General features: G+C 41.1%; 1 protein-coding gene across 2 annotated transcripts in view; it reads right to left on the bottom strand.

Annotated features, from left to right (window-relative positions):
- Positions 1 to 1,010: 1,010 nt before the first annotated feature.
- CHST12 (carbohydrate sulfotransferase 12) overlaps positions 1,011 to 11,420 on the bottom strand; it is a 24,530-nt gene continuing 14,120 nt past the window's right edge. For both annotated transcript variants that reach the window (XM_085863032.1, XM_085863031.1), the window contains 2 exons: positions 5,423 to 5,599; positions 1,011 to 2,707 (listed from right to left, as the gene is read on the bottom strand). In XM_085863032.1, coding sequence (XP_085719158.1) covers positions 2,462 to 2,707; positions 5,423 to 5,599 — 423 coding nt within the window. In that variant the 3' untranslated portion in view covers positions 1,011 to 2,461. The remainder of the gene's footprint in view (positions 2,708 to 5,422; positions 5,600 to 11,420) is intronic.

Raw genomic sequence — 11,420 nt, 5'->3', positions numbered from 1 at the left:
CTTCAAAACAGCTGTTCACCATCACCTCTTATCATCCCCCATCCAAATCCTTGATCTTTTCTACCCCCGATAATCCACCCAAGCCCACCTTCTTCAAATTCCCTGCTTTCTTTCCTGAAAGTCCCTGTAATGTCCATCTTGTATTCCCCATGTTCCCCGCCCCATCCACAGATGGGGAACTTTCACTTCCACAGATCTAATGTCTCTGTTCTCCACTGCTTTGTCCGTCCAACTCCCACCCCTCTTGTCTCATGCCCCCCTTGCTGTGCGTTGTGTGTTAGCTTTCATACGAGCCTCGACAAGGTATACAAAAAAATAAAAAAAAATTACCTGGCACCACCCTTTGTATGGGGCACATGCATACCAGACAATTCTGAAGCTACCGTTTCGCTACTTATACTGAGATGGCTATCTACTCGCACACGGACCATGCTACTCTATACATTCCTATCTGCGCAATCGGAACATCTCAAGTCTTCAGGCGTGGTTCACCTGCGGTTACATGTTCAACTCAAGTTTACACCTTTTCCTCGTCTTGCCTTTTTGTGGACAAGTATCCCCCTCTCCCCTTGTGTGGGGGATGAGCTAACTACACCATGCGGTAACACTCCTTAGACTTTCGCTGCCATGTTGGTCTGATAGGATGACTTAGAGGTACGCACACTCGCCTCCAAGCTGTTTAGCCTGGATTTGAAAAACGACCAAGCTATAAACTACCATCCTGGTGATGCACAGACTGGGTGATTGATCAATGTGTGTGCCATTCCTCGGATGGACGTTAAACTGGGCGTCACGTCTATTGGCTTTAGTTGGTGGACAGTTTAAGATTCCATGGTGTTCTTCAGGAAGAGTAGGTGAATTATCGCCGGCACCACAATTTTTTTTACAAATTCCTGCCCTAACCAACAGGGGGTACTGCATCAGCAGCACAACCATGTTCCCAGCAATGATGCAAACCAGCAGCCACAGACTGCACAATAAATGATAATGATGACTCGTACATGACTAAAATGTCCCCACATCTTTGACTTTTATTTAAAAATATATTGTTTTTATTGAAATCCCGACCATGCCCACGATTTTATCGAGCAAACCAGGAATCAATTCCCACTATAATCTATCTCTAGATTCTATACCCATTCCTTGGCTTCCTGGCTGTTTCTGCACCTGTGCATAAAAATGATTTTTCTCCCTGATCGTACATTGACATTCTCATGTTATAAACACTGCTTAGAAAATGAAATCACTGGATAAGGTTTAAAAAAAACCAAAATCTAATTGGAAAACAGCGTTACTGAACGCACAAAGCTCTTTAACCAAAACAAACAAAAAAATGACTTCTGCACACACTCATTTGATTGTTCAGAAAAATAAAAACGAGAGCGAGAATTGCTTTGCAATAAATGTCTCCTACCAGTCCCAATGAATGTTCGGGAGATAAAAATGAGTTTGCGTTAACGCACGTTTGAGTCAGAACCAAAATGAAGAAAAACCGAACGCACCACGTTTCATTCGTTTTGAGGCTTTGCCTATTTTATATTAACCCATGTTAATATATTAAAACCCATGGGGTAAATTAACCCATGTTATAGCAGATATATATTTAAAATAACCTCATGTACATACATCAAGCAAAAACATGTGGATGGTTTCGTGCAAATACATCGTGATTATATACCTGGGATCATTCCAATTGCACTGGGCCATGGACTAACACCCAAGCCTGTCACTCTGTGATGCTTCATGCAATGGCTGTGCATGATGTTATTGGGGTGGAGTCAGGTAAGCTGTCTAGCCAATAGGTGGAAAGCAGTGGGGTTGAGTCAGGGCAACTGAACACTGACCCATGTGTAATACGTGATATTTTCTAAGTTTGAAAAGGGCGTCGTAACTGTGAAAAATTGACGAAACTCCCTGAAACTCAAAATGGTTCTGCACCTTATAATAAATCCATGTATCAAATTTCAGTTGAACATGTTAAAGGTTATGGGAGGGGGGGGTGAGTCTGAAAAACCACAGGTGGTATGGATGGATGGACAGCAAACCTATAGTCCCCTCTGGTGAAACTGGGAGGGGATTAAAAAAATTAAAAGGTACCAATAGATGAACTCCACCCTTTCCTCGTTGCGTGGCAAAGGTAACGGTGTTCAAAGTGTCAGCTCGATCATGTATCGCAGAGCCAGGGAAGTTCAAGGTCAAGTCGCTGAGATAAAGTCGTGGCTTTTTCCAAGAAACCGTTCCACGCCAAATATGCAGGCCACTCCTTCACCACCAATTGATGTATCCACCATTTCCACATTCAACATTCTATAGTCATAAATAGCTCTTGCTGATGCAAACAATAAATAAACAAGGCATTGTCCGTGGAATAACGGGATATTTTAGAAACCAGTTAAAAGGAAAAAAAAAAAAGATGGTGCTGGTGCTTGAAAACTTCTGCAGGAGGCCTAAGATACATCACTCAGTCCTCCAGCAGCTGCAATGGAGAAGGATAGCCAAACAAAGCATAGTCTGTGGCATACAGCTGGAAGAGTTTACGGCGTAACGACACAGGCACGCCAGAGAATGAGCGCTCTACCCGATCCAAATCAGTCTTTTTATGGAAAGCTGGTGGCAAGTGCAATGAAGGAGGTACTCCCAACATTCTCAAAAGGTATGTGGTCTCCTCCGTCTGCTTCTCGAGATGGCCCACAAAATCATACGAAATCTGCCAGGATAAGGACAGCGGTGCTTATAATAAGGCAAGTCCAAGATATCATGAGCATAAATTATGGGACAGAGACCTACACCCTCTCGAAATTAATCAAAAAGGACGATGAATTCAATGCTTCTCATGTTACACAAAGTATCGCACACAAATCATGTGATATTTTGGTTTGGGGGAAAACAACAACCGGTGAATCCTTGACAAAACATTTTATTTTGAACAAATTTAGATCAAATTTGAACAATTTCAACATCAAAGACTTGTAAACCTACCATGGATGTTGCAGCATGGAAATAATGAAATGAAGTCCCATAATCACAACTGTTTTGCACATTTCTACTTTGAATCATGTTCTTGCTTTTTATTAAATTAAGTGATGTATTTAATGCAATGTAACCTTTTCATCATTTTTATAGACAGTTGAAAGTGCATGGTAAAGTTTCAAACTACGATGAAAAGAAAAAATAAGACCACTGGATCCGTAGCTCATTTGGGCCCTGGCCTAATGTTGCAACCCAAATTTGGTAGCATTCTGACTGGTGGGTCTGGAGAGGAAGATGTTTGAAGGAATTTACACGATTTTCCCAAAAATGTACTAAGTCCACAATTGTGACACACTTCCGGTCACACGATCGGCATAACTTGCACAATTTAATATTCCTACCCTGGCCTAATGTTGGAACCCAAATGTGGTAGCATTCTGACTGGTGGGAATGGAAAAGAATTTTTTTTTTGAAGAAATTTACTCAGTCGGCCATTTTGACCCACTGAAGATCACGTGGCCGGAATGAGCTATGCTATCCCCGTTACCAGTCAGGAGCGGAATGTTGCTGCCAAATTTCAGCCGGATCGGCCCAGCAGTTTGGCTGGAGAGGTCGAAACAGGAGACGGTACACGATGACAATACCTTATCTGGAATTCCAATTCCAGATAAGCTGAAAGAAATAATTCCTTTACTTCAGTGAGAAGGTACATCTTGCAATCTTCTCCCACACACCAACAAAATTAAACTTAATGCAATCTTCCACACATGCCTCCTGGTGGAAAACAAATATCTTGCTTTTGCTCATCAAGCAATGGCCAACACACTTTTGTAGCTTAAACGCATTCATGAACATCTCATTCTGTACCTTAAATTTCTTCAGGAAACGTATGAATCTCTCGACTGTTTACACTTAGCTCTTTTGGGACTTGAACCACCGATTCCAACATCAACAACATATTCCGATTCAGTGGCAAAACTGAATTTGGTCTTACTAGAATTTGAAATATTTCTTATGAATTTGACAGTCTTGGCATCTTTCTGAGTGTTTGACTTATTCATCACTTGTCTAAGAAGAAAAAAAAATGTTCTGATAGCATGAGTCTTTCCTTCTGCATCAACTTTGGCAACGATGAAGTCTCCATTTTCACTTCAAGTGAGTTTTATCTTCACTTGTGTCTGCATCATTCTCTAGTTCTTGTTCCTCACTTGCAGAGGCTTTAGCGTTTCTGGAACGGTGCGGTTCCAGCACAACCACAGCAGGATCAAAGGATGTGTTCACAGCAGTAGTAATTACACCAGGCTGCACTAGACGTACAAAGTGCAGCTTGTGAGTTTCTGGAACAGGCCAGCATTTCTCCAAGTGTTTTTTTTTTTTTTTTTTGAGATTTCTCCGAGTAGATTTTGATCTCTTCTGTCTTGACGAATAAGAGCATTGATGTCTTTGCAGAGACGGGCAGTAACACCGGGAAATTGTTCTGAATCTGTCACAACTTCCCGGTTTCCCAACACTGCCAACCACACAACCCTAACTTTGCATGCGATGTGCCGTACGCAACGCCCTTGTCTCGTACGTAATTATTTTAAAATTAGTTATGTAATAAATGATAAATTTTATTTTGACACTTTATTATCGTAGTTAATACCTGTAATCTGCAAGTCACGTGAGTTAATGATAAAAACTTTCAGAAAAAAAACTTGAAAAATGGTTGTCAAATCGTTACGTATGGGACACCGTATGTTAGAAAAAGGCCTAATTTGCATAATTGATTAGTTGACTTTTCTTTTTCAAGAGCTATAAAAACTAGAAGATACTGTACATTATTCATGTCCACACAAGAAATAAATCAGAAATGTCTTCGTTTGTTATTTTTCAAAATCATTTCAAATTGTCCCATGCGTCAACGCTTTTTTCAAATTCATGAAAATTAAGTGACTAATTTCATTGTTAATACGCATAATTAATTAGTTCCCCTGAGAGAATCATAAACTTTGACTTTTTAGATACAAAATGACACAAAACATTAAACGATGACATCGAGATGAATTCTTGCCACCTGATGGGACATCATCTTGGACTTGTCCAATAATGGAGCTCACTTTGGTGCTGTGTGCTTCGACCACTGGGTACACTGCATCAGGGATTTGTGCAAACCTAATGCACGTCTCATGAAGAAGTGGGGAAACACACATCTACTGTCGACCCCAAGACCCAACCGAGCAATACCATCACATGATGTATTGCAGACCTCTCAAAGAACCTTAGAAACCAGCCAGGCAAGTCATTATGAAGCGATGACCATGGTTTTCATTTACAAAAGTGTACCCTAATTGGTACTAAAATTGCAGCGGTTGGGGAAAGGGGAGGGACTGGAGCGGAGGAGGGCAAAAACAAAAGCATCTGTAAATTACCTACAACCTCCAATGAAGAAATATGTCAACTTGCGACGTACCTGACATGGGTGACATAAGCGGTATACTTGGCGCCAGTGCTCATTTAAAGGTTTCTGTTTTTCTGTATTGGGGTCCAGCAAGTAGCGCACGAAGCTTGAGAACTGCAAGCGGCTGCTGCCATTACCTGTCTTGTCCGATAAGGCATCGGCAGCAGAGGCAGCTGGTTCCACCACACCCTAGGATAAAACACAGGGACTTTATGGTCCACTTTGTACAAACATTCCAAATGAAACGGTCACGCACCTTTTCATTGCACTCCTGAGAAGTTGTGAATTTTAAACATAATGATATTATATTTGAGGTTTGTAATCAAGATAAACAAGAACCTTCGAATAAATTCACGGATCACACCCAAAACTAAAAACCGACTCGGACTCAGATTTTCACTTAAAAGTTCTCAAGGACCTCAAGAAAAATCTGGACTCCGTCAATACAAATTCGGATCGATTCTGCAAAATCAACTGAACTGGCTCCCAAATTGTGTCGGGCGTCATTTGATAAGCCTCCCAGAGTTAGCATCAGAGGTTTCTGAAGTGAAGAAAGTGGGCTTCACATGAAGCATATGAATGGCAGATAAAAACACCTTTAATTAATGGCAAAAAAAAAAAAAATCACAAAATAAGGAACTAGCTCGCCTGGCAATGAGAATATGTCGAAAACGCAGCTTAAATCAGGATCATTTGGCTTTGGCAAATCCAGCCAAGACCAGAAAATGGGAAGGGGAATGGCTCAATAGAATGTCCTCTTTTGTTAAAATTGGTATAATTGGCAAGTTTATGAGCCAATTAAGACTCGAACGGCACTCTTCCAAAGTTGCGACATCAACCGATATGCCTCCACCAACATTATACATATTTGTACCAAATACAAATTCCTTCAGCTGTTCTCAAGTATTAAATTTTACCTGACATGACCTCGGACCTCTTGATGCCAAAATATAATCAGTTCATTTTTATATTATTATACATAGTACTTGTTTGGTCAAAATCTAATCACTGGTTCACAAGTTAGTGTGGTAACAGAAGTTTTACCGAACATGACCTTTGACCTCTTGACTCCAAAATTTAATCAGTTAATCTTTCCATCATTATACATACAGTGGGGAGAACAAGTATTTGATAGACTGCCGATTTTGCAGGTTTTCCCACTTACAAAGCACGTAGAGGTCTGTAATTTTTATCATAGGTACACTTCAAATGTGAAAGACGGAATCTAAAACAAAAATCGTGAAAATCAAATTGTATAATTTTTAAATAATTAATTTGCATTTTATTGCATGAAATAAGTATTTGATACATCAGAAAAACAGAACTTAATATTTGGTACAGAAACCTTTGTTTGCAATTACAGAGATCAGACATTTCCTGTAGTTCTTAACCAGGTTTGCACAGACTGCAGTAGGGATTTTGGCCCACTCCTCCATACAGATCTTCTCCAGATCCTTCAGGTTTCGGGGCTGTCTCTGGGCAACACAGAATTTCAGCCCCCTCCAAAGATTTTCTATTGGGTTCAGGTCTGGAAACTAGCTAGGCCACTCCAGGACCTTGAGATGCTTCTTACGGAGCCACTCCTTAGTTGCCCTGGCTATGTGTTTCGAGTCGTTGTCATGCTGGAAGACCCAGCCACGCCCCATCTTCAATGCTCTTGTTGAGGAAAGGAGGTTGTTGGCCAAGATCTCGCGATACATGGCCCCATCCATCCTCCCCTCAATACGGTGCAGTCGTCCTGTCCCCTTTGCAGAAAAACATCCCCAAAGAATGATGTTTCCACCTCCATGCTTCACGGTTGGGATGGTGTTCTTGGAGTTGTACTCATCCTTCTTCTTCCTCCAAACACGGCAAGTGGAGTTTAAACCAAAAAGCTCTATTTTGGTTTTCATCAGACCACATGACCTTCTCCCATTCCTCCTATGGATCATCCAGATGGTCATTGGCAAACTTCAGACGGGCCTGGACATGCGCTGACTTGAGCAGAGGGAACTTGCGTGCGCTGCAGGATTTTAATCCATGACGGCGTAGTGTGTTACTTATGGTTTTCTTTGATACTGTGGTCCCAGCTCTCTTCAGGTCATTGACCAGGTCTTGCCGTGTAGTTCTGGGCTGATCCCTCACATTTCTCATGATCATTGAGGCTCCACGAGGTGAGATCTTGCATGGAGCCCCAGACCGAGGGAGATTGACTGTTATCTTGAACTTCTTCCATTTTCTAATAATTGCGCCAACAGTTGTTGCCTTCTCATGAAGCTGCTTGCCAATTGTCCTGTAGCCCATCCCAGCCTTGTGCAAGTCTACAATTTTGTCCCTGATGTCCTTAGACAGCTCTCTGTTCTTGCCCATTGTGGAGAGGTTGGAGTCTGATTGATTGAGTGTGGACAGCTGTCTTTTATGCAGATAACAAGTGCAAACAGGTGCAGTTAATACAGGTAATGAGTGGAGAATGGGAGGGCTTCTTAAATACAAAACTAACAGGTCTGTGAGAGCCAGAATTCTTACTGGTTGGTAGGTGATCAAATACTTATTTCATGCAATAAAATGCAAATTAATTATTTAAAAATCATACAATGTGACTTTCAGGATTTTTGTTTCAGATTCCGTCTTTCACAGTTGAAGTGTACCTAAGAGAAAAATTACAGACCCCTACGTGCTTTGTAAGTGGGAAAACCTGCAAAATTGGCAGTGTATCAAATACATTTTCTCCCCACTGTACCTGTACCGTGTTTGACTTAGATCCCTTCAGCCTTCTTAAGTTATTGCGGTCACGAAAACCTATCACGGACGGACGAACAGACAGACTGACAACCCGAAAACATAATGCTTCCGGCGACATAGTTGGCGGAGGCATAAAATGAAAAGCCAGCGAACGTTTATGGCCCAAGTCTTTTGTGAACTAGCTGGTCAGGCCTGACAGGAATTTGGAATTTGTTCAGGGTACCGGCGATAGGTCACCTCCTCTTCATGAAGGATACCGTGGGATCTTTAAAGTCTACCAACGAATCTCGTCACAGACGGGACGCATAGTTAAACGTCCAGCCGAGGGACGGCACGTACATTGATGAATCAGTCTACCTGCAAAACACCAGGATGACAGTTTATCGATGAGTCGGGATTCAAACCCAAGCGAGCCAGCTTTGAGGTGAGTGTGAGGACCAACACCTCGATGTTATCCCAGCGGCCATTAATAATTTGAGAGAATATACATGACACAGTACAGTGAAAAATGATGCTTTTTCATTTCTTCACAAAGTAAATAAGATAAATATGAGGAGCATAAAAGAGAACACTTGGGATAAAGCACAATGAGGCACATATCTTGAGATGTTTTCGCTAATCTTTATGGAGAGGTGCTTGAAGTTCAAGCGTGAGATGAACACTGTCATGGCACCTTATATGGAGGTCAGGAAGGACGGGCAGAGCAAGGCAAAACAGACAAAGATCACCTCCTTCACAAAATGTGATGACCTTGACGACCACAAGCCAGGGACGTTGACGTCATTTCAATAACCTCTAACGCCCTCCATCATCATAAGAAAGTACAATTTTAGGTGTTTTTCATTTGTACTGGTTTAGGCAAAAAAGTCTAAAAATTTTAGAGTTGGTTCCCCGAACCGTATTTTTCCCATAAGGTCTTAACTTTGCGCATCGTAACTTTTCCCAACGAGGGGTTTTTCAAGAACGTAACCTCCGCGAACGGGGAGGGTCTGCTGTATCGTAAAACTGCACAAAGTTGAATGCATCAACATTTAATCGACATCAAGATTTGGATAATTTGATAACTAAGTCTTCATGGAGAGTTGAAGAAAAGTGCAATTTTTATGCCAATATAAAAGCCTTCGAGCACACCCATCTGAGCACTGTCCATAGTGTTGCTATCTCAGTTTTGAATCACTACATATACTGTACTGTTGATTTGCAAAGTCTTCTAATATCTTTATAATTCTGATGATGGCTCCCAGACTTTGTCCTGCAGGTGATATATTATATATATATATATATATATATATATATATATATATATATATATATATATATATATATATATATATATATATATATATATATATATATATATATATATATTCCAAAAAGTCACTTAGGGATTTAAAATTTAAATAACATTTCTGTTTTATAATAATTTGTTTTTCTTTTCTTCTCAGAATTTAGATAAACATTTGGAAAATACCCATGGAAAAATTCACAACTGAACAAAGAACCAAAATCGTGGAATTTTATTTTAAATTTCATCGATCAATTATTCTCACCCAAAGAGAATATTGCCGACACTTCAATGCCAGAAAACCACCTTCAGATTTCATGATTCGTCGGTTGATTCAACGTTTTCAGCAATATGGGTCAGTAAGTGACTTGCCACGGTCTGGAAGACCACGTTCAGTCCATTCGCAGATTAATCGTGAACGTGTACTGGACAGTGTTCAAGAAGAACCAGGAACATCGATCCGCAAACGTTCTGACCAGTTGCGGATGTCTCGGATGTCATTGTATCGCATACCAAGAAACGATTTGCACCTGTACCCAAAGTGCAATTGGTGCAAAAGTTGAAACCGACTGATCATCGACAACGCTTAAATTACTCAGTCCAAATTTAGAGCTTGGTTAATGAAGAAAACGAATTTGTTCATAAACTGATTATGAGCGATGAAACTCATTTCCATTTGAACGGTTTTGTGAATAAGCAGAACTGTAGATTCTAAGGATTAGAGAATCCAAGGGCTATTCATCAACGTGAGTTGCATCCTCTCAAATGCAGTCTGGTGTGGTGTAACGTCAGAAAGGATTATCAGCCCTTATTTTTTTTGAAAATGAGGATGGCAGTGCGACGACGATCACGAGTGAGCGGTATCGAGCCATGTTCGAGAATTTTGTGCATCCTGCAGTGAGGGATAGACCTGAGATGTGGTTTCAACAAGATGGAACCACTGCCTACACGGCACGAGCCACGGTGGAGCTTCTAAGGGAAATTTTTGGACACCGAATAATTTTGTGGAATTCAGAAATTTCTTGGCCATCTCGTTCTCCTGATTTGACGCCTCCCGATTATTTTCTTTTGGGTTACCGAAAGGAGCGTGTATACATCAATAAGCCCCATACAATTCACCAGCTCAACGACAACATCTGTGCAGAAATTTGAGGGCTGCAGCCAGAGTTATTGTCCGCTGTTATGGAAAATGCTGTTGAAAGAGCCAGTCTCTGCGAAGCCGAAAATGAAGGACATCTAAAGCCGCTGTCACACCTTGACGTTTTAGCCAGCGCATGCCGACATAAGAAAAATTTGTCTGAAACGCTGGCACACGTCGAATACGTGATGGGTAAGTTTTGTATACGTTAAGAGCACGTTGGCATACGTCGTTGTACGCTGGCGTACGTCGACAAATTTTCAGCATGATGAAAATTTCTCGTCGTACTCGGCGTATGACACACGTTCCGCATACGCTGGCATAAGTTGAAGGCATGTTACGCGATCGTTGACACACGTTACTTGTAAGTTACTCATAAGTCAAAACACGTCGAGGTAATGGTTAGCGTCAATGTTCCAGACTCCCTGGTTTTTTTTTTTCTTTGGTATGACGGTGATGTTGACACTTCGATTTCCAGTGCGGTTATGATTTCAATCGTTGAGCGGCAGCCTATTAATTATATTATATTATAACCGCACTAGAAATCGAAGTGTCAACATCACCATCATACCGAAGAAAAAAAAAAATAAAACAGGGAGTCTGGAACACTGATGCTAACCATTACCTCGACGCATTTCGACTTATGAGTAACTTACAAGTAACGTGTGTCGACATGTGTCAACGGTCGCGTAACGTGCCTTCAACACGTTACTCATAGGTTAGAAATAAGTTTCGGGTACGCTAAACATTACCTCGACGTGTTTCGACTCATGAGTAACTTACAAGTAACGTGTGTCGATGCGTGTCAACGATCGCATAACGTGCCTTCAACTTATGGCCAGCGTATGCGGAACGTGTGCGTCATA

This window comes from Eptatretus burgeri, chromosome 17 (assembly GCF_056783735.1).
Source record: "Eptatretus burgeri isolate ZD-2024b chromosome 17, Ebu_testis_v1, whole genome shotgun sequence".
NCBI classification, from domain to species: Eukaryota; Metazoa; Chordata; class Myxini; order Myxiniformes; family Myxinidae; genus Eptatretus; species Eptatretus burgeri.
This window is presented reverse-complemented; position numbering and strand designations above follow the sequence as displayed.